Source organism: Dichomitus squalens, assembly GCF_000275845.1.
Source record: "Dichomitus squalens LYAD-421 SS1 unplaced genomic scaffold DICSQscaffold_1, whole genome shotgun sequence".
In the NCBI taxonomy this organism is placed as follows: Eukaryota; Fungi; Basidiomycota; class Agaricomycetes; order Polyporales; family Polyporaceae; genus Dichomitus; species Dichomitus squalens.
Genome location: NW_006766883.1, coordinates 2,823,673 through 2,848,973, shown reverse-complemented (window position 1 = coordinate 2,848,973; position 25,301 = coordinate 2,823,673). Strand labels below are relative to the sequence as shown.

Below are 25,301 nucleotides of genomic sequence, written 5' to 3'. Positions count from 1 at the left end.
ATTCACCTCAGTTGTTGCGCTGAGGCAGGGTGGCGTCGAACCATGCTACGCCAGAACGGCGCGAGTGCCGTCTCCGCGTCAACATGACTTGGACATGGCGTGACCTATCACGACCTTGTTGAGAAGAGAGCAACGACGATTATGGCAGGAAGAACTGACCAGACGTGTCGGACGTTGACTTGTGACAGCAACGACACCAACTCGTGTGGAAGCGGTGGGGCATCCGACAGGAGCGGTCTGGGCTCGCATTTGGCACGAGACATGACAATCAGTATTCCTCCTTGCGAGCCAGCTGCGTTGACGAATGCAACTGCGATCTTGCGACTTGTTCCCTGCTGGTCTAGTACGAAAATCGTTCTGTCTGCAACGTCCACACAGCAGAGACGTCCGCGGATGAACTCGTACCGGGATGTCACGAAGGGCCCGAAGACGGCACCCAACGATCGACGGGTTCATCTGGTCTTCACGTATTCCCCAAAGAGGAAGCCGCCTTCCTTGCTGTATGAAGTTTTCTAGAGGAAAACCACGCATTCTTTGATGCAAAGAGCGTTGTCCCGTCTCGATAGCCACTACCAAGTCCACTTCCTTTCCAAGGTAAGTGTTATTGGGGTGATTCGCGCGCAATTAAGATATAGAGAATATCCACGCACTTCAGCAGATAACAGCCGCTATCAGCGTGGATGAACGTACCATCTCGTCCGCCTTTGGCAGCGCCACAAAGGATTCTAGGACCGAAGTGACGCATGACCAGTCCTTCACATGTTCAACCGAAGACGCACGTCTAGATCCAGCCACAGAAGATGCCAGATTGCTTCCTTCTTCGCATATAGCATATGCACTATAACAATACATGATTACGATATCCCATGAGCTACATCCAACGTGAGTCTCGCCTGAACAGACCAAGCGATTATAAGCAGTACATGCGCAACATAGCAGACAATCAAATCACAGCACGCACAAGAGATCTAGCACACAGCGCAAAAACGAGGAGAGCGACTCTCTACTCTCCCCCTCCCGCAAGCTCGATGATGAGTCGACAGGCGACGTCCATGAAGACGAATGGTGACACGACCTCCTCATCGCGAAGATTGAAGTCTTTGATCGAGCGGCTCGACTCCGATGCCGTCTCGGACAGGTTGCAATCCGGATGCGCCATGTCAAACTTCCCCGCACCAGGCTCGAGCGACGCCTTGTACGTCTTCTTGTGGTGGAAGTCAACCAGATAGTTGATAGAGTCGACCATGTACAATTGGAGGTTCATCAGAACCTTAGGAGACAGACAGTTGAGTTTTCTCCGATGTGATGCATGTAGGGGGGTCACGCACCACCACATCCTGCACCCTGGCTCGCGTCTCGATGAAGTAGATCGCAGACGCCGCGCGAAGATCGACGTAGCCATCGTACTCCCTCGCGCGCTCAATCTTCGCTCGATCTGAGCCCCGCTTCTCCTTGAGGAGCGCGCTGGCACCTAATCCGCCGAGATCAGTCTTCTCCTTCCACTCCATGCCCAACGCCTTCAGCGTCCGGTAGATCTCCAGCATCACTTCCATCGGCGGTGACCGGCTCCGTATGCCGAAGTGCCATTTCGTTCGGTGCTGCTTCTTCTCCTTCGCTGGCCACGCCTTCTTCGCGGAGGCGTACGACTGGAGATGATGGGGTTCGGGGAGCTGTTCGGGGAGGGAAGAATTAAGGACCGCGAAATTGTTGCTCTCGGACTCGTTCTGTGGCGTCGAGAAATCGAGATCCTCGTCGTCTTCGTCATAGTCGTTGAATTCGGAATCGAAAGGGTTTTCTTCCAAGTCGGTTCCTCCAGGTGACACGGCATTGGGAGAGAGCGGATGCCGAGGCTGCAAGTTGACGTCGGTCTCAGGAGAGACAAAGATAGAAGTCCAACTTACGTCCATGACGGCCAACTTAGCATCTCGCTCCTGCTCCTCGTATTCCGCCACTATTTTGAAACTCAGCATGGCGATCGATTTCTGTGGTAGAAGACTTACGGTTCCGCCCCGCTCGGCGCTTGTCTCGTAAGAGCATATATGCCACTTTGACGGCGTTTCCTTGCGGGCCATCATCGCGCCGCAGGCACTCCCAGACGTCCTCCTTGTCCACTCCTTCCATACGAGAGGCCAGGTCATCTACGACCTCTTCCTCGATCCGTCCTAAACCTTCGATGAAATCGTACTCAAGGGCTTTCGGTGGGGCGACGAGGGACGAGAGCGTCCCAAGCACGGGACCTTGTTGCGGTAGTGGGCTGAGATATTTAGGGAGGTCGGTAGTGAAGAAAGGATGCTGCATGATCTCGGGGATAGTAATGCGCTTGACGGGGTCGACTGCCAGCATACCGTTGATGAGGCCCTTTGCCTCATGCGACAAGTATGACGGGAGGTGGTACACTCCCTCTGCGATACTATTAGAGCGCACGAAGAGAGGGGATGCGCTGAAGACTTACGGCTGATCTTCGTGAACAGCGTCTGCACGTCGTCGTCCTCGAAAGGCAACCGACCGCAGAGCATAACGTACAGAATAACGCCACAACTCCACACATCAATCTCAGGGCCAGTGTAGAGTCCGCCGCGAATAACTTCGGGTGCAGCATAGTTTGGACTACCGCAGCTCGTCTTGAGGAAGTCGCCGTCCTTGATCTCGTTCGACAGACCGAAGTCAGCGATCTTGACGTTCAGATCGTCGTCGAGCAGCACGTTCTCAGGCTTCAGGTCTCGATGGACGATCTTCAAGTGGTGGCTATACTCGATTCCGGATATTAGCTGCTGGAAGAACCGGCGTGCTTGTGGCTCGGACATTCGCCCATTCGCGACAATGTAGTTGAACAGCTCCCCGCCGGCATATTCAAGGACGATGATTATATCGGTAGGGGTAGAGATGACCTCGTACCTATATGAGAGATCAGCTCTGACGGAGTTTGCGAGAGGAGCGAAATGCGTACAGCTTAATGATGTGAGGGTGCCGGAGAGTGCGCATGTATTCGACCTCGCGCTGCACCCTGGTCTTGGTCCTATGCTTCGCAATGGCGTGTTTCGAAATGAACTTCATGGCAACCTTCTGACCGGTCACGGTATGTATGGCCACTACATACTACCCAGTCAGACAGGGCAGATCGCGAGAACGCACGGCTGCTTACTCTTTACCTTCCCGAACGTGCCCTCCGCTATTTCATCCACAACCGTGTACTCGCCCAGCTTGTATGCGGGGAACTTGTGTGGTTGATCGTCGGCCATGATGACGACAGGCGACTTCAAGCAGACGAGAGCTGGGGTACGTCGTGTGGGGGTTCTGAGAGGCCGGCGCCTGTGCCCCGGATCGCGTAAGGCCAGGTCTCCATGTAGCCTCCTGATAGAGTGTTGTGTCCTGTTTGCACTGTGGCGCCCACACTACCACTGCCACCGGCAGAACCTAGAGTCCCGGGTGAGCGAATTTACCCCTCCGTCAGGGCAATGCTAATACCTCTGAATACGACCATTCAGTCATTGCAGCTTCACCTTCAGTGGGGCCGATGTACAAGAGAACGTCTCTGTTCCGTACTCCCACGATTATCGATAGCCGGCGCACAGGAAAGATCTGTCGTTTTTGCGAAATCGGGCTTCAATATGTCCAGTCTGCACACTGTATCTATGCTCAGTATCTCACGTTGTCCACAGGCTTTACGATCTGTCGCCGCAGGATTGCAAGAATTTTTCGTCACTCAATATGTTAGGTACAGATGAGCAGGACGCCATCGTGTTCCTGGTCAAAATTGACAGGAGTAATTCATTTGGAGCGAATGCATCTCCGTCACTCCAATCATTGGCTACTAGGCACCATTCGCAAGTGGTTCAGAACCGGAGAACCTAGCTGCAGAGCGATTTAAAACCGCTAGCACCAAGCTCTATTTCCCTGCCGGCACGTTCTACACAAACGCCGGCCTTATTAGGTGCGTCCCATTTCGTAGTTCCACTCGCCTCTCGATAGAAGTCATGGCAAGTGGTAGCTGCTTGACGAAACCGGCAACAGAATATACTTTCACCGGCTTCGAGTTACGTCTGCACGAGGACAGGCACATATGCTTAAGCCCCAATAGCAACCGGTTCGGTGGATCGCGAGGGGCGTTCATACACCGTTTTGTTCCTCAGGCAGGCCCTTGCCTGTACTCATGGCTGCTCCGGAAATCTCACTTTGCAAATCAGACCATTTAGTCTACAGTATCTCGCCGCCTGTTACTACTGACAACGCGCACGATCCAATCCATAGTGTTGGTTTGGTCATCGTCTCCGGCGTATGCATACCAAACATACTATAACGCGCTTCTGCCTTCAATGCCACCCCAGCGTGGACGGCGGGGCTAGTTCGTAGTTTCAGTGTCTTCGGCGCCGTCAACGCAGCCCCTATCCTGGGAAGCCACTGACGGGGAGCGTTGCAAACCACTTGCCATCCTCTTGGTGGCACTTCCGCCGGCGGCTATCTTTCATTAGTCGAGAACGCTCGGAACAGCGAACTTTACCCTGGGACCCAGACTTGCTTAGCCACAACGTAATACTCACCTAACGACGATGTTTGCTTCCTTGAAAACTCCGGCACGAACGTCCACGTAAGAATGGGGGTGAGAGACCGATAGGGCAGAAGGATGTCATTTCAATCCGTTGAGGAAAGTACAGGTCATGAGAATGTATGTATGTCCCAAAACTACGAGAACAACCAAGTTTGGACAGCCATGAGGGCCGGGTTGTCCTCAACTCTACAGAGACGAAGCTCGCCTGGCACCCTGGGGTCCCCCCGACCTCATGACGAGGCCGCAGGGCAGGAAAGCCTGGAAGCGTCGATCTTCCACCACCGTAACAGACACTTCACGTAGGAGAACCAGTGAAGGGCCTTGACTTGGTACTGGGATGAGGACGGGCTCGAGAGACAACAGACAACATACCACGGAACACAAGCAAAACGGCGTTGTCGCGCTTACTTACTTGTGCACCAGATTGTACTTCTGGAGAGGTTGCACTTTACCAGAGACCCGAGAAAAGGGTTTGTTCGCTGGACCATATCCACCACACCAGCATCATCAACCGATAACACACAACCTGAGAGAAGACGATAGTAGGAGAGGGACAACAGCGACGACTGGCACAGCACCGGGAGCAGAAAACTTATGCGCAATATGGCTCCCACGGTTGTGATGTCGCCTTCTTGGGGTGCACTACTAGACGCCTTTGTCAACGCCGGTACCCAAGCACTTTCCACTGGTATCAACTGCCGAGCACACACGGCGAGCAGCGACTCTTCAGCGTAACTTTTAGGGCCCAATAATTGAAGTGACGCTAACAAACCTTGTTAGAGAGCTTACACCCGTCCGACAAACGGACACTTTGAAGTATCCGTATACCCTGCCCCGGCCAAGCTGGCAAGATATCAGTTTGGATGTGAATTGACGTCGTTTGGCGCCACGACACAAGAAACTCCCTCGAACACCAGGAACTATTGTCGGCAGCCTCGCCAACCACTCCAATGCCTCGCAAGTGCGGCCAGCTCTTGATGGCCTTTCACCCAACCAGCTCTGTCTCAACGGAGTTAGCGGTCGCCAATGGCGGCGTTGAAATCATCCAACATGACGTCTTTGTGTCTACGATCATTATGACCCTTGCTTGGTCATTCCTCCTGGCTTCATAGTAATCAATTGCTGTCGTTATCGTCCACTCTATTAAGCAAATGACAGAATTGAGCGAGATATGGCTCAGCCTCCAAGTGTTCAAAATACCGCCGCTCCGGAAATTGACATGAGTTGCTCACCCTCATCGCGTATGCCAATGACCCTCCCATACCTAGTTATTAGGTAGCCCCGTGGCTGACGCATTCACAAGTGGAACGGTGAAAAGGCAAGATCAGCGTATACGAAGGAAGCTGCAAAACAAATATACGGGACCTAGAAGTTCATGGACACAAGCGCGACAGCTCTCTCGGACGGTCGCAGGAGTTGCTATCTCCGGCTGCAGACAGCGCGATGTCCTTGATATACCGCAGCGTTCACGGCAACTCTGTCACTGCAAAGTTTGGGAGTCAAGCATACGGGCCGTTACAGCGTCATCCTACAATTGAGGAGGTTCTGATCACCCGACCCTGCCTTCACTGGGCCGTGCTCATTCGACGCTCCACCACTTTATTTAGGTCATCGTGGTTGGATGTCTACGGTACAGCCCATGATTGTGGTTTTGGGACTATTGGTCCTAAACTACAGAACCTGGTCCGTAGTTCCTATATCCGGCCGGTCCGTCTCCCACTCTGGTTCTCCGCACGTTCTGATGAGACCTCAGACATTGCACTTCCCCCCCCCCCCCAATACAATTGTGCTGCAGGTAGTATTCGCTTCTATACTTAAGAATATCCAGGTCCAACGACCAAGCCCTTGCAACGGCTATGCAGGGCGGCATTTGGGCGTCATACTATGACCCGCCACAATGAATAGTATTCTTCGCGCCGACCTGGACCTTATTCACTGGTCCATCTACTACAGCGAGCGCTCCGCGCAAAGCAGTCAAGGTCGATAAGTCAAGCTCATGTACCCCGATGCTTGGTTGTGGAGGTTATGACACACTAAGACGTGTTCTTCACTTCGTGGGGCGTTTAGTCCTTCCAACCGGCCTCTGGTGATCGACATATGTCACGGTGTGGGCGCACGCCGGACTATTTCTACGGTGTTCCAGTGGTCGTATCTACGGATTCATTTAATTCGACATGCCATACTGCTGATCGTTCATCTGGGGGACTTGATCATGGCGCTCTGTGTGGCATGGAAGGCTGCACCGAGCCCTGGCAATCTAGACCCAACATGTCTGCCTTTCGGCGACATCGACAGGAGTTCCGTACGAATCTGGAGACGCGTTGTATTATTGACCAATCAAAGCATCGCAAGATCTGGGGTTCAATACCCTGGGACCACCTTCATCGCTGCCCGTGCGCCGATGGGAGACCCTGCGGGCCCATCACGCGTAATTATCCACTGCACCTCTCGGCAGCGTAGTAGATATATTCGGCGAGGCGGCGGCCGGTGTCAAGCAGCGTGAGGCCAGGCGTTTGTCATGTCATACGGACCGATTTTGTAGGGTAGCTATCACAGCATGCTAACTACACGAGTTCCCGGCCACCTCGCTTGAAGACCTTCCCTCCCTTCATGACAAAGACAATGCTCGATTTATCGACCGCATTCTCGAAATCCTTCTCCAGGTCGCCTTTCGTTGCCACGATATCAGCCGCGAAGCCCCTCCTGACTACACCAAATGGCACCTCGTTGTCTCCGACCTCCTGCGCGCTCTCCTGCAGCTCGTCCACGAGTGCCAACCGTGCCGCGCCCTGCGTGCCTTCCCAAGCCGCACTCCGAATGCAATGCCAGCCCCCTAGGGTCGCCCACCCCAGGACGTGCCTCCAATCCGCGCCGAGCCTAACCATTAACTTCATTTCCAGCGCATTGTCTCCATGAGGGAACGGCCCCGTGTCGCCGCCACAGGCGATGTTCGTCATACCTCGCTGAATCGCTTCCTGGAAGTTACGTGAGGTCGTATCCCACGGGCCACCTGCAGCCTTTTCGTGGTCCTCGGAGTAGAACACGGACAGGGTCGGGACCCAGGTGACCCTTGACTTCACGATATGGTCGACAAGTTCGTCGGGAATATTGTTCCCGTGCTCGAGTGTGTCAACGCCTCCGTTCTCCGGTAGGAGATCCGGACGCCACGTCTGCGCATGCGCTGCCACCTTAACGCCTAGTTGGCGAGCAGCGGACACCATAGCCTTGACCTCGCCGGTCGTGAACGTCTGCAGCGCGGTGCGAGGGAGCTTGGTGTTCACATCCGCGATGCGGGTGCGTGGGCGATAGTCTAAAGCGTTCATAACCGTCATTGAGCAACGTAAGTTCCGGCTTTGGACCCCACACGCGGATTTGGGACTCGCCTGCGTACACCTGTTGATAGTCTTATATGTTAATGTCCATCGGGCCATCAGCGGAAACGATCTACGCGACCTTGATCCAGTCTGCTCCCGCGCCCACCTGCATCCGAACAGCCTTGACGCACTCGACTTCGCCATCGACGAACTGCGCTCCGGTGACACCTTCGACGCCGTCTTGGTGCAAGTGCAGGTTGCTTTTCGGACCTGATCCGATGGATCATTGCTCAGTAAGTGAGACCAAGGATCGTTCAACGGCGCTCCGAGGACCAAGGATCGTTCAACGGCGCTCCGAGGACTACTCACCATAGCTGCCACTTGCAATGATTGCCCGGTTCGCGCAAAAATATCGGGGTCCCGAGATGATAGGGTTCGGGCCAGACATGCACTTCCGCAAGTGAATGTCAGCGTCTTCCGCGCCTTCTGTTCCTAGGTCCCTGTTTGCAACATCCCACGTGAGTCACCATCCTGCTTTGACCCTAGAGTGTACCACAGGCTACAGACGGCCGCCTTGAGGCCGCAGAGTCAAGAATGTGGAGATGCACAGCACTAGACGCACCGCACAGCAGTATACCCCGCCATCAATGTCCGCTTGGCGTGAACGGTGGCGCGTACGGTGCGCTCCACGAGGCTCTCCTTTGTGAGCTGTTCGCCCCATGAGGCTTCGCCATACGAATGAAGGAACACTACGACGAAAGATGTCAGATCGAGACGTGAGCCGAGGCCGCAAAGCCGCCAGAAGGACAGTCTATGATAGTACAGGATAAAGATAGGAAAGATCTCAAGGTTCCGAGCAGAGCCAGCGCAGAAGTACACGATGGCATCCACGAACGGCAGACGTCAAATAACACAAACTCACGGTGCACATGTGCGTCCACAAAGCCAGGAAGGACTGTCGCGTCCCGCAGGTCGATCGCCTTCTCGTCCCCTCCAAAGTCCACCTCGTTCGCTTCCTGCTCCGTGTACGGCTCGACGTCCACGACCAAACCTAAGTCCTCCGAGACGGTCACCACGCGCCGCGGCAGCAGCTGGAGCGAGTGCGGGTCGAACAGCTTTCCGGCGTAGATCTTCACGAGGCGCTCGGGGTCTCCGTCTCTGCGACGGGACGATCGCTCCGGCGGGTACGCGAAGCTGTCCGTGTCCATGTCTGTTGGCCTGGGTGTCGACTGCGACGCGATAGTGCTGGGGACTGTGTGTGGCAGTCCAGACGCGGTCTGAGGCAGGATGTGCATAGGTGTCCGTCTGCAGGGGGTCGCACGTTCTGGTGCAAGCTCGACTTCGAATTCCCGGCTGCGCAGCGGGGACACGGTGCGTGGGTGACCCCGATCCCAGTCGGGGCCGTGTCTGCATACTTACTAGACTCTTTCTGCAGGCGGTTCAGAATCAGTGGGGTAGTTCACTTTGTAAGGGCTTCAGGTTCAGTTCCAATAGTGGGGAGCATTGGCGCCTCGCGTCGACCGCCTATGGCGACCACGAAAGAGAGCGCTTGACAACCTAGCCGACATACCGCCAGCCCCACTGGTTCAGAGATCACCAGGATTTGGTGTGGTTCTGAATCGCTTGCACAAAGAGTCTACTTCGCGGGCGATGACGACATGCTCGTGATGGGCCACCGTCGAGTGCCGCGTTCGTGATGATTCCACGAGGCTTGCGGACTCTGCAGATTCTGCACCGAAATTACAGGGTCTGTCTGTGAGACGTTTCGCGGATGGCCCATCACCGAAGCGTCGGCCATGACGATATCTGCATGTAGGCCGTGTTCTTCATTTACATGAACAATGGTCGCCTTGTGGCCCTCCTCGTCCTCGATATACGACTAGAGACATACACTACTGCAGTTGTAGGACGAACACCGAGTGAACTTCCTTCGTTTCCATTCGGGTCCAGCCATGCTAGTGGAAACACGGGTACGAGAGAAGCCTTCAAATCTTCCCTGCCGAACTGGCCTACAATTGTATTGTCGCTCTTTCTCACATATACTCCATGATTGGCAGAAGGTCTACATCTCGGATGCCGGTATATGATTGATGAGTGTGTGCGATCCCGACTTGTACAAGTACATATGACTACAAGGTTCGTTCCGATGACGGGGATCCTGCTAGCGAACGGCGACTGCGAGGGTGCAGCGGGCAATGAAGATTGGACTGCAGAAGCAATAAGCGGTTGACTTGGCCGAAACATTCGACACAACATGTCCATCCCATGGCACAAGATGCCGCACCTCGTATGAACGACGACATACCACCATGTCACTGACTGGTTGTGATAGGTTGCCTTCGCACCTCCTCGAACCGAGCGCCCTCGGCCTCGGCACGTTCGATGTGTCTAGTGAGCTTATCCTCGCGGGACTGCAAGCGCTGCTCCATGCCCAGAATCATGAGGCGCATTTGTTCGACATACGCCTTTGTCGCTTCGACGCTCGCTTGATCGTTTGTAGCTTTGTTGGACGACACCGGGCTGGACTGCCTGCCTGAATTAATGAGGCTGGCGGCGCGTGCGTGAAAGCCTGAAGCGGAAGTGGGTGTGCCCAGTTCTAGGTTGGACTGGGCGAATGAGGGTGAGAGTCAGGGTGGACGACATAAGACTAATAGAAAGTCGTAACAGGACACACCTGCCAATTCACGCCGGCCAATTTCTCGAGCTCACGCTCGAGCATCTTCTCTCGCACCTTTCCTCTGTGGCCCATGTCATTCGTAGAGCCTGTAAGAACAAAGGTGCATAGCTGCCGACATACCTCTCCAGCTCAGCCATACATCGCTCATTCTCTCGTTGCGTTCCCTGCAGCAAAAGCTCAAGGTTCGTATATTCTTTCTCCAGTGCCTGGATCTCCTCCAGTGGCGGTCGTTGAGCTAGCTGTGCCTGAAGGGACTGAATTTGGATTTGAAGCTATCATAGCGATCACTCCTATGTATTGTATCGGTGACTATTCATCGATGAACGCACCCTGTCGCATTCCCTGTCCTTCTCGAGCAACTGTCGGCGGAGGACATCTTCCACAGATTCGTCCTCTCTCAAGACACCGAGGTCGTCCGTGTTATGAACCTGTGATGGTCGGGCGTAGTGTCTGACACTCTGAGCGCGGCGCATGTTGAGTTCGTCAAGTATGTGATTGCGTAGATATAGACCTCGATAGTGGCGACGCTGGTGGAGACGACAAGGAGACAAGCTTCGGCATCGCCAGGATGCGTTGAATGCCCGAAAGGGAAACCAGCCTCAATACGCGTGTCTACCACGTGATTACAGCCACCCGCGCGACAAGACGCGTCCCGTAGTCAGCACCGCAACAACCCGGTGAGCCGCCTGTCGTACCTCCGCCACTTACTACAACTGCTCTCACACGCTCAAATACACATGTTGAAACTACAGTCTCTGTTGAGTGGGGGTTGTCTGGGGGCTATACTACAAGGGTGAACGGACGGCCCGCGGAGGCTTCTCGGCCTCCGCTGGGTCGGACGGCCCGCGGAGGCTTCTCGGCCTCCGCTGGGTCCAACTGGCAACCGGACCTCCATTCCTGTCATCCGATCACATCGAATGGGATATTTCTCACCCATCTGGTGATCATGTCCTGTGAACCGACGATTCCAACCCTAGTCAGCTCACGAGTGCACGCATGAAACGTGCTAAGAGCAGACACGCTCACCAATGTGGCCTCCGGTTGGTCGTGTGGGGCCATGTGTCTGCAGGCATGACCAACGTTGTGTGAGCACGGCACATGGAACATGGACCAACAGCAAGACATGGATGCATGGAGGTACATACCCGCCATCGACAATCTGGACGTAGGTGACGTTTCCTGCACCTGACCCGCCCGCCGTGCGCACCTTGCCTCCGACGTCCCCCGTCACGTCTGTGATGAACGGGAGGAACGGCGCGCTCAAGAACTCCTCGTGGTGCTTGTGCTCGAGCTTGAGCATCCAGTTCTCAATGCCCTAGGTCAATGCTAACATTCAGTCCAGTGCACTCGATGTCACCAGGATCACACACAATGTGATTGCAGACACTATCTGAAGACAGTTCATTATAATCAGCTGAGTCAGTCCTGGTTTTAGTGAGACACAAAAGCTCACCGGTATTCCCGGCAAAGGACATCAGGCGTATACCGGCCTCCACAAGCTCAGGCAGAAGCGCCGCGCTGTTGTGCATCGCTTGACCCTGTGTGTAGAACCCCGCGTTGGTCGTCATGTTACACGCTAGGAAGTCAATCGGACTGTGATCCACGCCCAGCGCCCTTTTCACGTCGGGTTTGTTCATCCAGGATGTAATCCACCCCATTTCCTCGTAGCACACCCCGTCGGGGTCCACGCATGGGATCCGAATGTCGTATGGGTTGTAGTGGATGTCTATAAGGGATTATTCGTCAGTATGCTACGATATTGCATTGTGTGGCTAAGATGTACTTACTACCCCCAACACCCAGGACGCGTGCCCAGCAGTACCTGGTCGCGGACACGCATGTCGCCAAGCTCTCAAATCGATAACAGCTCTCGATCATCCTCTCGCAAATCGGGGCTTCGGCTCTCAACATGCGACATGTCACTGAGTCCTTTTCGAACGGCGGGTACGGCGACTTGTCGCATAGGTATTCCGGTACGCTCTCGAACTGCGTCGCTGGTTCTGTCAAGCCATTCGCCAAGATCAAGCTGGCAAAATTGATATGCCTCTGTCCTGGGAACGGAGCGTATATGCGGCGCTTGTTCATCTTATGTACGTAGCTCGCGATGTTTGGTCCATAATGCCCGCCCCAGCTCTCCGCAGCGAGATGGAATGGTTTTTCGGCGTATTGGGGGAAGCTGGACACGAACAATTGGAGGAAAGCGTAGACGTCGACAGCAAGGTCCGCAAGCGTGTCGACCTTGGAGTGGTCGGAGGCGTAGGAGTAACCGGTACCGATGGGCTCGTCAAGGAAGATCATGTTCGCAACGTTAGTCCATGAGTACGGGTTCCACTCGGTCGTATTTGGAGAAGTGACAGCGCAGGGGCCGTTTTCGAAGAGTAGACCTGTCGTGGAGCTACATCCAGGCCCGCCATTGAGCCACATCATGAGAGGTGCCGAGTCCGGATTCTTCCGTGCTTCGAAGAACCTTGGCGCATGGATACTGAATGACGGATACTAGCTGCGAGACAGGATAAGCACACTCACCAGAAGAAGAGGTGACGAGTGTCTGAGATATCAAGATATCCCGAGTACTGTTTCACGGTGGGGTCACATATCTCAGGACTAGTAACCCTCAAGCGATGATCCGAGAACGCAGGGTGCGCAAACTGCTGGTCTGCGGGAGGAGAGTACGCTGCTTTAGAGAGTATTTTCGCGGACCAAAACTGTGATTGCACACTCACACACTACACCATCAACACTGGTAATCGTGCTTCGGAACTCCTCTTGCCGATGCTCTTCTACAGAGTTGGCTGCGGGATGTTCAACCCCAGGCCAAGCCAGAATATGTTGAGGTCCGACATTGTCAACACCTACCACTGCGTCTGAACCCACGAATGGGTTCGCGGCTGCACCGAGCAAAGTCGTAGAAAGCAACAACGCAGAGACCCAGCGCATCCCTTGTACAGACGCGAACCAGCGAACCTCAGCCTGGATGATGATGGTCCAGAGAGCCCGGCGTCAGCGCGGCTCCGCCTTGGTATGACTCTAGAGAGATTGTGCCTTGTGAGCGTGGAACATCAATTGACCATGATATCCATGGGCGCCTTGCCCCCGCATACTGTAAGTATCGGGCTACTGCTACAGTACATGTACAGGGGTGTCGCTCGGGCCCCGAACCATGTGCGAGCCGACCCCGTTGAGCGGGCGGCCCAGCGAAAGGGGTGCAAGGCAAATCCGTCGGATGCTCTCCATGGTGCCCTCCAGCGTCTTGAGTGGCGCATCGGCTCGCATCTTAGTCGGCTCGTTCACCGACCTCAGCGTGTTTTTGATTTCGAAAGAGCCTAAAGATATGCAAACCGCTGTAAGATTGGCCGAAGACGCAACTCGGATCCTACCTTGGTAGAAGAGAGTACTCCCGTAAGAACATGCCGTCTCGTTGTTGTTGCCAGGTTCAAATCAGGCACATTATGTAATGGAGCTCGTTGAAGCCCTCTGTGCAGGCAAAATGCAACGGGGTACATCGCGGAGCCTCACGCACAAGTCATGACATGCTAATTTGGAAACACTGGTTCCGCTCAACAACAATCAACAGAGTACGGAGGTGGCGATCACAGCCTGATTAAAGCACTGCACATAAGAAGGTGAGTATATGCGCGCATTCGGGATAGCCGCTAAGTGGACATGCAACCAAGATTCGGTCTGAGCCGCTTGCAGAAAGAGTACAACAATCATGAATCCAGCCAACCTACGATAGCCCTGGCGTATTCAATCCCTTCCAGTTGACTGAGCCTACGCGAAGACGCGGGAGCCGGCTACAACACCAGTGAGACCAGGTCAAGACGTCTGCGAATTATGTACGTCGCTCTCTGGCTCGGCAAGCACGCTTGGTGAGTTCGGGCCCATTCTGTGCATCATCTTCTGGGGCCTGTGGCTTGCGCTCCCGGCTAGGTTCGGGACATATTAGCTTCCCGGAAGTACTTGGCGTTAATACCACGATGCAACAACGTGTAGTTCTGCCCTTTTTGCCGCAACGGAATGTGCAGAAGGCGATCCTGGCGTAGGTCGTCATGGATGGTGACGTCATTCTCGGGGAGGCGAAGGTAGGGTGGCGTCCTGCTACCCGGATTCGCCCGGCGAATCTCCCGAACATGAGTACTTGCGAAGGCGCATCAATATTCAGACGACGTCAGCGATCTGTCTAAAGAGCATTGGCGGTGATAGGGTATCCAGAACGCAAGGCTCAGATCTCAGATTCCGTCCCATGTTCAATGGCCGTCGGCGTGACTTGTGAGTGATTCAGTTTACAGCGTCTTGCACGCTCAACAGTCTGAAAGCATTTGTAGGAACTCGTCAACGAACGTATGGCATGGTGTACATACTCAAACCCAAGAGATGGACATTGAAAGATGGAATCACGGATACACCCCGAGAAAGTCTGGTAGTGAGACAGACGGCCGGCGTCATGGAATCCAAAGGAAAACGAAGGCACTATTACTCCTAACACCTGACGTCAAGTATACTGTTACACAAGCCAGTATGCTCCCCGCTCCTGGATATCTACAAGGCCGTGGTATCACAACATACTGGTACACATCCAATATCAGTGTGGAAGCCAGAGGCCAGGCAGTCGCACGACGCCCACCGCTCCCTTCCAAAGTGATCATAATCAGAAACCCCCAAGGCACCCCTCATCAAGCTCAGGGGAGAACGCGAGCCTTTGTCGTCGTCGTCGCTCCACGCGCGTCGAGTTCTCTTGACTATCCTTCCCCTCGTGCGAGCTTCGTCGAGGAGGCGTAGGTAATGACGGGTGGGGCGACAGAGTATTTGTGGAGGAGTCCGCGAAAGAATGGCGTCGCCCTCTGTGTGAATCGGGTAGGTGTAATGGCATGGTACTCGCGATGGGCGCGAGGCGGGGCAGGTCCCCACCAGGAGGAGTCAAGACGGCCTCGTCAGACTCGTCCGAAGGCGACAGGTCCTGGATGAGCGCCGGTACGGTGAAGTCGAAGTCCAATGGGGGCGCGGGGACGTTCGCGGGCTCGGGCATGCACGCCTCGAATGCGCGCGGGTGGAAGTAGCTGCCCTTGACAGGAGAGTCGTCCGCGTTTCCGAAGCGCCCCCTTCCGCGACTGCGGCTACGACCGCGCTCGCGACGCTCTGGGTCGCAATTTGCGGATGGAGTTTGCAGCCTGCGGTCGCCGCGGCGTGGGAGCTGGACGACATTGGGGGAGACGACGATGGGCTTGCGATCGTATGTCGAGGGCGAGTGCGCAGGGTATGTTGACGACATACCGGGGGTAGGAGGGAAATGGACATGCGGAGAGAAGAGCGGCCCACCGCGAGTCCGCGAAAACGGAAGTACGGGAGACTCTGGAGGTGTTACGTCTCGCCTCAGGATGGGACGGGGACTCCGACCACTATTTGAGGCCAAAGCGATCTGGGACATGTCGGTCTACTGCAGGCAGAAGGGTAGGAGTGTGTTGGGCTATGGGCCGTGGATCCGTGCGAGGTTCGGTTTCAAGAGGCGGTGGCACAATGCAGAGTACCCTCACTGCTGTTGTAGATCAGAGAGGGAAGTAGTGGACGACCGTAGTCGAGCTGAGAGTGAGGTCCGCAATCGGTGTATGTCCGAGCAGTGTTGCCGGAGGAGAGTCTCCTCCGCAGGGCAAGCTCTATCTTATAGAAGCGAAATTTGGCGGGCAGAACGTGTGCGTGGCACAGCGGAATCATGTGCGTCCATGTAATCTGAGTGCCATCTACAAGTTCAAGCGACAGACCCATCTCCACGTCCCCACCCCACCGGAGAAGCGATGCTTAGATGCGAGATCTGAAGCCGGTCGTCCCGCGTGTTGGGAGACCTTCTGACTCCGCCCGCCGCTCAGTGAGCTCGATGAGCCACTTGTGTACGAGGTGTGGTGATGTTACTGGAGCTTTCCAGTGTCCAAATGTATGACGAAAGTCCTTCTTGCAAGCAGACACGCTGCGGGGTGAGAAAAGTGGCGTCTACGGCAGGTACAGGATTGGAGCCAGAAGAGTTCGCCTAAGGAGCCACTCGTATCGATACGGCAATACGGCCCGGCGGCATCTGTGCACAGCTTGTCACAAATCGCCACAGCGAAAGGGGTATTAGCCACAGCGAGTGGTTTGCGGGGTAGAGGAGTCCTTTATAAACGAAGACGCGCAAGGAACACTTAGCTCAAAAGCCTCTCGAAGGTCAGTAGCCAGCGGGCAGGTCAATTAACAGTCCAGAACGGCTTTTACGTCTTGCTGAGTAGCGTACTCACCTGACGTGATACAGCCCAAAGTAGGGATGGGTTATCAGATGAGCCAACACACATAGATCGCTTCCGCCGGAAGGGGGACTTGTCCATGTATGTAGTCTGCGCTCGAAATGCTGTACATGCCTGATTGCTCTTCTAATCGATCATCGTGTCCTCGAGACCTTGAATGTGCGCGAAGCCCACGCACCCAACGTCACCGATGTGGCTCTTGGTATATATCAAATTGTGCAGATCGCGTGGAGTAGAAGAACTGGGAAGATGCGTAAAGGTAAAGTGAGACGGGAGCATGCGGGTGCGAAGATCGCGTTGGCCTGGCCTTCAACTCTGCCAAGGATTCAGGTCAAGAGTGCTCGAAGCCGTCTTCTTTCCGCTTCCGTATGGATTACCATTGGCCCACGGATCGCCGCTCGCGTGCAACGGCGGCGACGACACAGATGAGAATGTGATCGACCCATCGACACTACCAAACGACAAGCCAGATGCGGAGGCAGTGGCGAATGAATGATCCGGCGGAGCTGGTAGGCCGTCTGCGCGGAGTCCGCCTGACCCTGCGCTGGCGAAAGGATTGGACAACAGGTCCGTCGAGCGCATCGCCCCCAAACTAGAGGGCATCTGATAACCTCCAACTCCCCCGTATGCTGCTGAGATCGGTTCGGGATCCTGAGTTGGCCAAAATGACCCGTCACCGCCCCCGAAAGCTACTGCAGGTCGTCGTGACGAAGATGTGGCAGAGCCGTATGATGTCATGTCTGCTTCTTCCGCGTCTGACACATCGTTGAGCGAGAGTGACCTCGAAAGCGTGGAAGACAGGTCAGTGCGGGGAATAGTGCTAGGTCCCGCTATGGGTTCTCTCTCGTGCGGGATCGGGAGAAGACCAGCCGATGCTCTTGTCTTCGGTGTGGGGGTTGATGGGGGCTCTGGTATGGGAGGCGGCGCCGACTCCGTCCGTTTCGTAGGAGGCGGAATACTTGATGGAGGAAAGGGGCCAGCTTGAGGGACATTGAGCTCCTTCGGATTCGGGTCCGACTTGCCCAGGACCTCCTTGATTGCGGCAAAGTCGAAGCCGGCGTGCGCAGGGATATCCGAAATCCCGACATCGCCATTGTCAGGAGTCGATGGGGATTTTGGTGAATGTGATGGGCCGAGTGCTGGCGTCGGTGTTGAGGCGCCCTCTCGAGGAGGTAATTCATCGTCATCAAGGGCATTGGATTCCTGAGAGGCCCTTTTCTTCGGAAGACCAAAAGTCGCGGCGGAAGGTGGACGCGAAACGCAATGAGATGAACTTGACGACTTCTTCTTCCTCCGCCCAAACCAACCCTTCTTCTCCTGCTGCTCGCCTTCCCTGATGACCACACGATCCCCTTCGAAATCGGGCTCCTGCAACACGTACTTAGGTTAGTGATGTGATAGTCAATGAGATATTGCTTCAACGCAGACCTCGGGCTCGTCGAAGTAGTCCGCCGAAACGGGGAAGCCGAGTTGATCGAGAATGAGCGGCATGAACGTCCGATAGCTCATGTGACCTGCGATCTTGTCCGTCACATCCACATTTTCGAGCCCCGGAACGTTCTGCACAGGACGCAGCCCCGCAACTGTGTTCAGGCCGCCGCTAGTGGCGCGGAACAAGTAATTCAATACCCAGTCATTCCGTGCGTACCCGTTCACAAAGCGCCCGGACACCACCGAGCGGACCTCAAGCCAGGTGCTGAGCGGTGCCGTCACGGTTGCGCCTAGTAGGAAGACGTCCTGCACGATTCCATAGGCGCCCTTCTTCGCGAGTTCAACGAGCGCGTAGAAGATTACCCGGGCGCCCAAGGAGAATCCGATGAGGGTGATGGGGCGAACTCCGAGGTGTCTTTGCATAAGGACGTCTGCTAGGACGCTGCCTGCTGACCTCGCGCGATCGAGGGCGTTGGACCAGGGGTTATCGATCAGATAGCCGAGCTTGGTGAGAACTGAATTAGGCATGTCAGTGTCATCCTCGCACAATATCGTCGTTTAAGTTGTACTGACTAATTGGCCATTGAAGGGCACTCATGAGCGCAGTCATCACAGTCGCCTGAAGGGCTGTCTGAGCTAGCTGCGTGAGCACTTCGCTCGTCAAGATCTTGAGCGCGCTTCCAGTCTCTGTGATCATCTCCGGCTCCCAGAGGACGCTGAAGACATCTCCGACTACCGGGTCTAAGACGCTAAATGGCAGACGGACGTCATCGAGATGGCCAGTCATGAACCTAATTACACATGGTGAGGCATTGGTCGGAATACCTTGCAGTAAGTTCGATACGTACCCGGATACAGTGAGAATGCAATTTACCCTCTTGTGATTATGCAAGGGCAGGATGTCGAACGTGCGGACGTATTGCGTCCTGCGCGCCATGCCCCGAGCAGCGATACTGGACCCTGTCAAGACGCCTCCTGTCGTGATTACGGCTGCCCCACCGGTTCCGGCCAGAAAACCTGTCGTCCCAGTGATTCCGATCGTCGTGAATGCGGCACCGAGACCTGCTCCGATAACGGGAGCAAGAAGGCCTGCTGACAGACCGATCACAAGTCCACCACCTCGATTGAAACAATCGTATTAGGCGATGGCAGAACGCGACATCGTAATCATGGAGACTTACCTAGTGTCGCCAATCCGAGCATCATGTAACGACGCTTCTTGGAGTTCTTCTGAACGTCCTGAATAGACTCCTGCTGCTCCAGCTTCTCGATGCCCTCCTGAATCTCCAAAGCCTCTGTCACTCGACGCTCGAATTTGACCACGTCCAGCCAGCCAAGCCCAAGCTTCAACGCCACGCTCTCAAGGAGTACACGCGACCGCGCATCGTATACGCTGTCAGCAATTAGGATGAGGAAGAGGTCACACAGAACAGTCCATCGGATGTCCAACGTCACATCCTTGTCGGCGGCGGAGAGTTGTGTACTAACACCTGGCATCGCGGGGGCCGCTGTGCCCTCTAGGACTTTGGTTGTAGTCTGCTGAGGTTTCGGTGGAACAGGGGGAGGAAGGGAGCGGTACGCAGGGGGCGGGGAGGCAGGAGGCGTAGAGCTGCTATCTGAGATGTCTGCAGATTCCTTGGCGGCGTCCTCCGCACGGAGCTCAGCCAGCCGGCGAGCCTCTACAGGATCGTACTCGGGATTGGCAACGGTATGGGTGGTCATGAGGGGTGGTACAAGATCTTTGGCTTCGATTCCATGCTGTCCGAGGCTCTCGATCATCTTCTGCTCTAACGGGCTTGTTCAGTGTCAGGCTTTCCTCGATGGAGCTGTTACGGTAGACACTTCACCTTCAGTTGCGAGTTCCATATGATAGTACAATCGGCCCATGATCTTTAGTGCCCACAGCTCCATGTTCTGTATCGCCTTCTTGAGCTCCTTCCGCTTGACATTCTTCATCCTGTCCACCATCTCCTTAGTCGTAAGTTGACAGAGGCCGACATAGGCTATACGCTGCGCCTCCGTGAGCATGTCCTTCGTCTGCTGCATTTGGCTGAGAGGAGTCATAGCCTTATCCTCGTCGAAGAGGTACCGCGTGCGCAGGTGCACCTCGTCCGACTCGTCCTCCTCATTGATTCGGATGCGAGTGTACTCGTTCTCGTCCTGCTCCGCTTTCGTCCGCCACTCGTGCCCCTTGTAGTCGACATCCAGCACTGCTCCAGTGGCGTTACTCTGCCCAGCGCCAGACGTCGAGGCCGTCTTGGTAGGAGCGACATAGTGGTACTTCTTCTGATCCTCCTCGTCCAGTCCTCCGGCGATGTCATCGTCATCTCGTACTACGGGCATGTCCTGCCAGCCCTCTTCGTCATCGTCAAATATGTCGGCTTCAATTGGCGCAATGGGCGGTGCAGACACGATGGGCATTATGGCAAGCAGGCGAGATGGGTCAGGGAAAGATTCGAGGAACGAGGATGGTGGCCCTGCGGCGAAGCGTGTCTAATAGGCGCCCATGATCGGTGATCCGGGGTACAGGCGGTAGACGACCTCGGGCTCCAGCACAAACTGTGGTATGGGCACGACGTGTCCTGCGGCCAGCACATGAACAAGCAGCCCTACGAGGACGGTGGTATGCGCGCGATATCTGGTGATACAACAGATTGTCTAGGGAATACAGACTGCGAGGTTTTAGGACGCTTTTGCTCTCGCCTTCGCCTCCTCCCTTTCCTGCGCCCGCTTCTTCGACTCCTCTAGCTTCGCCGCCTGCTTCATCTTTCTCTGACGTCTTCGCCTGCAAGCCCCTCGCTTGGGACCCTCTACCGCTATCTCCTCCTGCAACCGGCGTTTCTTGCGGGCGGCGTCCTCTTGCCGCTGCTTTTCACGCTTCTTATCCCGTTTTCGAAGTGTTGACATGCATGCCTTCAAAAGCGTCCCATACGCTGCGTGGAACTTCTCAAGGTCTGCAGGCTGAACCTGTTCGTGCATCTTGTGTTTGATTAGATGCAGAGGGCACGAGGGGATAGCACACGTACGATCGTCGAGAACTTCGAATTGTCTCCATCACTGACTCGGACAAGACATGGGTATTCTTTGATGCCATCGGCTTCCGAGGACATATGGGCATCGCCGCCCTCGTGTAGCACTGCGACATGGTGAGTGAGAATCAATAGATCTTGTAACTTGAGAGACAGATACGCACGTCGTTTATGCGTAAGCCATATCGAACCAGATCTCGCGCTCGACTCGAACAGGGTCGACACTTGTGTTAAGAACTTCGTAATGTGGTCATGAACAGGCGATTTTGAAAGCGCAAACAACGATACTCACAGTCTCGTTATCGACCAGCTGCATCGGAGCTGGGAAGGCAAGCCCGCGACCACGAGCGCCCTCTGGGAGCTTTGGCGGAGGACTGTGACTCAGAGTCACTCTACGGCGTAACGCCTTTGTTGGGCGCCAATGGAGGCCGAGAAATGCGGATGGGCTTCCGATTGCTCATCTTCACGCGCTCACTCTTTTATTGGCGGATTCACCATGGCGTTCCGGACAGTCGCTTCAATTTGTGCAACTCTTCCCCATTCACCATCGCCTTGCTTAGGTTCTCGCGAGACATGGAGGCATTCCCGAAGCCCGTTGGAGGGGCTTCCATGCTCATAGCCTTCCGCCCTGCCAAGAGAATTGTCATCATTGTCGGCGGGAACACACTCGCCGCCTCACGCGCATTCACCGCGTTAGAAGCAGACGCAAAGGTCATCGTCGTTTCTAAAGGCGGCCTCGAAGGAGTTTGCGAGGAGTTGCGATGGCGAGCCAGCCAGGAGCAACTTGATCTCGTCGATATCGATGCACTCCCCTGTTCCAACTCTGGATCGAACGATTACTGGCGCGACGGAAAGGCTCTCGATAGCTTCATCTACCAGCAGCCGACCCCACCTGCTATGGTCTGCATTACCGACACCGTCGCTGGACCCAACGGGTATCGTCGCAGCTATGACTCCGCCTCTTCTATCGCACGCTATTGCCGTCACCGTCGTATTCCTGTCACCGTCGCCGACATCCCGGAACTCTGCGACTTCAGTTTCATGTCTTCGCACCGTTTCGCGGACCTCGGCACAGGGAGGCCATCCCCCCTGCAAGTGGGCGTCACCACGAATGGTCACGGGTGCAGGCTTGCGGGCCGCATCCGGCGAGAAATAGTTGCAGGGCTCCCGAAGGAGGTTGGCGGCTCAGTGGAGAAGGTGGGAAGGCTCAGGGCGCAGGCGAAGGCGTCAGACGGAGTTGGAGAAGAGCCGGAGTTGAACGAGGACAGCGCGCCCTTTACGCCGAACGAACCCGTGCCGCAGCGGAAGATGGAGGAGACCGAGACCGAGAAGGAACGTGCGCGGAGGCGGATGAAGTGGGTCGCGCAGGTCAGCGAGTATTGGCCATTACGACGGCTCGCGCAGATGACGGACGAGGACATGCTTGCGGTTTTGGACGGGCGCGAGGGCTTTCGAAGTGCGACGCCTAATTTTGGCGATTCCTCTCAGGCGGGAGACCAGATCACGACACCCTTCCATGGTCTGAGTCTCTCTCCGCCACCTCGTCGCGGACGTATACTCTTGGTCGGATCCGGTCCCGGACATCCCTCCCTCTTGACCGTCGCCACACACGCCGCTCTTACGAAGCACGCTCAGCTGGTGCTCTCAGATAAATTGGTTCCGGATGCCGTGCTTGCCCTAATCCCTTCTGGAGTAGAAGTTCGCATTGCTAGGAAGTTCCCCGGGAACGCAGACGGCGCGCAGCAAGAGCTCATGGAAGCCGCAGTGGAAGCCGCAAAACGCGGCCTGACAGTCGTTCGGGTGGGTCTGTCTTATCTAGCGTGAAATCGCATCGTACTGACGGGACGGCGCAGTTGAAGCAAGGCGACCCGACTGTGTACGGCCGCGCGGGCGAGGAAGTTCTCTACTTCCGCTTGCACGGATTCGAGCCGTTGGTCGTGCCCGGAGTCAGCTCCGTTCTGGCAGGTCCCACCTTTGCTGGCATCCCTGTTACGCAACGAGGAGCGGCGGAGTCGTTCGTTGTCTGTACAGGTGTTGGACGTGCGGGCAAGGAGGTCAAGTTGCCTGGGTACGACCGTGCCCGGACGCTCGTGATACTCATGGGCGTCGCTCGACTACCTCAAGTACTAGAAGCGCTCCAGTCTGTCGACCAGGAGTCCTCAAAACGTCGAGAAGGCCTCGCATACCCCTCTTTGACGCCTATCGCGCTCATTGAGCGTGCGTCCATGCCTGACCAGCGCGTCATTGCGTCGACATTACGCGATATCCCTGCGGCATTGGAGAGCGTTGGCGAGCAACGTCCGCCCGGCATGCTGGTAGTGGGTTGGTCGATTTTGTCATTATGGGACAAAGGTGATGTGAGTGTTCTTGATGAGGGTGCGGACGCACGGGACGGGGAGCGCATACGGACGTGGTTAGCCGACAAGCCATGGAGGGTGACGGAGGGTCTCGAGGCCGGCTGGCAGGATTGGTAGCCGTCTATGTCGAAAGCTCAGCTGCGCACAAGGACTGTAGCATCATTTTGTTGTATCGTAGTCTTTCATATCTCTGTTGTACACTTGTTCAAATGGCGAATACGTACTAGTTTAAGGGTTCCAGTCTTCTACATGCCCTACGCCACTGGTGCTGCTAGCCACAAGGACGCGTGAGTCACGTGCGTGACACACGCGACGCGTCGTGGCCGGCGGTTCAAGCTCGAACTTATCCACAACGCCCATCCCCCATCCTTCTTCGACTTCAAATCTAGCCCCAGCAGGGCTTTCGAGTCTTCCATGCCACCAAGACGTTCCTCTCGGTCGCGCGCCTCAGCGGAACCATCTGCAGCAGCGTCGAAACGTAAGCGCAATGAGCCGGTAGAAGTGGAGACCGACGAGGAAGAAGAGGTCAAGCCTGCCCCCCGTACACGCAGATCGAGCTCAGTGCAACCATCATCCAAGGGAAGATCGTCGACGCGCCCAAAGAAGTCGTTGGACCAGGTGCAAGAAGAAGACGAGGAAGAGGAGGAACCATCCCCACCACCCAAGAAGAAGTCGCGTCCGTCCTTGGAGACGGAGGAGGAAGGCGATGAGCCGGAGGAGGCCCCGAAACCCAGGTCACGGAAGCCGCCTTCAAGGGCGTCCGCTGCACCCGCGGCCGCGCCTGCGACTAGGAAGACGCGAGGCTCTTCCGTTAAGGCGGAGTCTACGGAGACCCCTCTTCCACGGAGGAAGACTGTGGCGACGGCCACCACATCCACGACTCCACGCTCGACACGACGCATCTCTACAATCGTCATTGACTCCGAGAACGAGGATGGGTATGAGCTCAACGAGAACGGCGAAAAGCAGTACATCAAGCCCTCGTCGAAGACGACTGCAACTCGTGGGAAGGGGAAGGTGAAGAAAGAGAAGGTCATATATGTGATCGACGACTCGGACGACGAGCCTCAGGCAGGGCCATCGCAGCCATCGAGGGCGCGGAGAGGGAAGAAGGAGATGACCCCGGTTAAGGAGGAACCGGCGGCGCAGGTCGAGGGTGAGGAGATGGCGGACGCAGCCGTGAAGCATGAAGCTGAGGTAAAGCGGGAAGCCGACGCCGACGCCGAGCCTGAGGGAGACCCTGCGAAGGAAACCACACCTGCTGTGGCTACTCCTGCTGAGGAGCCAGAGCGGGAGAGGTCCGAAGAGGAAGAAGAGGACGCGGAGGAGGTTACTGCAGCCGTTTTGGATGAGGCGACAGAGGCGACACCGGCCGCGTACGAAGAGGAACAATCCTTATTGGACCCTCCGCTCTCATCCATCCCGTCGCGTGAGCCACCTCAGGCCGCACCTGCCCCTGCTGAGCCGGAAGGACCCAAGCCGCGTCTGGTCATTCATAAGATGGCCCTCATCAACTTCAAGAGTTATGCTGGTCGGCAGGAGATTGGTCCATTCCACAAAGTGAGATTTTGTACCGTAATCGTGCCTCGGTCCTCACTTATGGCTCTACTGTAGTCATTCTCAGCCATCGTTGGGCCCAACGGCTCTGGTAAGTCGAACACAATCGACGCGCTACTGT

The 25,301-nt window shown here is 55.7% G+C and overlaps 9 protein-coding genes across 9 annotated transcripts; 1 reads left to right on the top strand and 8 right to left on the bottom strand.

Annotated features, from left to right (window-relative positions):
• Nucleotides 1–15: 15 nt before the first annotated feature.
• Nucleotides 16–3,304, bottom strand: DICSQDRAFT_158791 (snf 1). Its single transcript, XM_007360672.1, has 10 exons — nt 3,143–3,304; nt 2,948–3,089; nt 2,453–2,895; nt 2,001–2,402; nt 1,902–1,951; nt 1,329–1,850; nt 691–1,270; nt 406–585; nt 160–340; nt 16–104 (listed from the first exon to the last, which is right to left on the bottom strand). Exons 1-7 carry the CDS (start codon nt 3,237–3,239, stop codon nt 1,004–1,006), a joined length of 1,923 nt encoding a protein of 640 aa, XP_007360734.1. The 5' UTR covers nt 3,240–3,304; the 3' UTR covers nt 16–104; nt 160–340; nt 406–585; nt 691–1,003.
• Nucleotides 3,305–7,110: 3,806 nt separating this feature from the next.
• On the bottom strand, nt 7,111–9,068 carry DICSQDRAFT_45790 (uncharacterized protein; the record flags this gene model as incomplete). The annotated part of the gene is made up of 5 exons (XM_007359727.1): nt 7,111–7,897; nt 7,995–8,130; nt 8,230–8,360; nt 8,483–8,609; nt 8,783–9,068. 5 exons carry the CDS (start codon nt 9,066–9,068, stop codon nt 7,111–7,113), a joined length of 1,467 nt encoding a protein of 488 aa, XP_007359789.1.
• Nucleotides 9,069–9,909: 841 nt separating this feature from the next.
• DICSQDRAFT_96667 (uncharacterized protein) lies at nt 9,910–11,060 on the bottom strand. Its single transcript, XM_007360671.1, has 4 exons — nt 10,867–11,060; nt 10,658–10,809; nt 10,535–10,598; nt 9,910–10,466 (listed from the first exon to the last, which is right to left on the bottom strand). Exons 1-4 carry the CDS (start codon nt 11,008–11,010, stop codon nt 10,173–10,175), a joined length of 654 nt encoding a protein of 217 aa, XP_007360733.1. The 5' UTR covers nt 11,011–11,060; the 3' UTR covers nt 9,910–10,172.
• Nucleotides 11,061–11,276: 216 nt separating this feature from the next.
• Nucleotides 11,277–13,533, bottom strand: DICSQDRAFT_76970 (alpha/beta-hydrolase). The gene is made up of 8 exons (XM_007360670.1): nt 13,261–13,533; nt 13,064–13,193; nt 12,325–13,004; nt 11,991–12,263; nt 11,908–11,927; nt 11,683–11,852; nt 11,564–11,600; nt 11,277–11,488 (listed from the first exon to the last, which is right to left on the bottom strand). The coding sequence occupies exons 1-8, from the start codon at nt 13,472–13,474 to the stop codon at nt 11,438–11,440; spliced, it is 1,575 nt and encodes a 524-aa protein (XP_007360732.1). The 5' UTR covers nt 13,475–13,533; the 3' UTR covers nt 11,277–11,437.
• Nucleotides 13,534–15,446: 1,913 nt separating this feature from the next.
• Nucleotides 15,447–15,845, bottom strand: DICSQDRAFT_43267 (uncharacterized protein; the record flags this gene model as incomplete). The annotated part of the gene is made up of 1 exon (XM_007359704.1): nt 15,447–15,845. A coding segment is annotated over one exon (399 nt), but the record flags the coding sequence as incomplete, so codon positions are not given.
• A 32-nt stretch (nt 15,846–15,877) lies between these two features.
• DICSQDRAFT_151622 (uncharacterized protein) lies at nt 15,878–16,353 on the bottom strand. The gene has a single exon (XM_007360669.1). The coding sequence runs from the start codon at nt 16,295–16,297 to the stop codon at nt 16,034–16,036; it is 264 nt and encodes an 87-aa protein (XP_007360731.1). The 5' UTR covers nt 16,298–16,353; the 3' UTR covers nt 15,878–16,033.
• A 762-nt stretch (nt 16,354–17,115) lies between these two features.
• Nucleotides 17,116–20,658, bottom strand: DICSQDRAFT_142880 (uncharacterized protein; the record flags this gene model as incomplete). The annotated part of the gene is made up of 6 exons (XM_007360668.1): nt 17,116–18,174; nt 18,235–18,752; nt 18,811–19,028; nt 19,086–19,356; nt 19,419–20,024; nt 20,085–20,658. The coding sequence occupies 6 exons, from the start codon at nt 20,656–20,658 to the stop codon at nt 17,116–17,118; spliced, it is 3,246 nt and encodes a 1,081-aa protein (XP_007360730.1).
• Nucleotides 20,659–20,809: 151 nt separating this feature from the next.
• Nucleotides 20,810–21,585, bottom strand: DICSQDRAFT_96653 (signal recognition particle SRP9/SRP14 subunit; the record flags this gene model as incomplete). The annotated part of the gene is made up of 4 exons (XM_007360667.1): nt 20,810–21,204; nt 21,264–21,373; nt 21,431–21,503; nt 21,559–21,585. The coding sequence occupies 4 exons, from the start codon at nt 21,580–21,582 to the stop codon at nt 20,920–20,922; spliced, it is 492 nt and encodes a 163-aa protein (XP_007360729.1). The 3' UTR covers nt 20,810–20,919.
• Nucleotides 21,586–21,731: 146 nt separating this feature from the next.
• On the top strand, nt 21,732–23,857 carry DICSQDRAFT_96651 (uroporphyrin-III C-methyltransferase). The gene is made up of 2 exons (XM_007360666.1): nt 21,732–23,066; nt 23,120–23,857. The coding sequence occupies exons 1-2, from the start codon at nt 21,840–21,842 to the stop codon at nt 23,738–23,740; spliced, it is 1,848 nt and encodes a 615-aa protein (XP_007360728.1). The 5' UTR covers nt 21,732–21,839; the 3' UTR covers nt 23,741–23,857.
• The last annotated feature ends 1,444 nt before the right edge of the window (nt 23,858–25,301 follow it).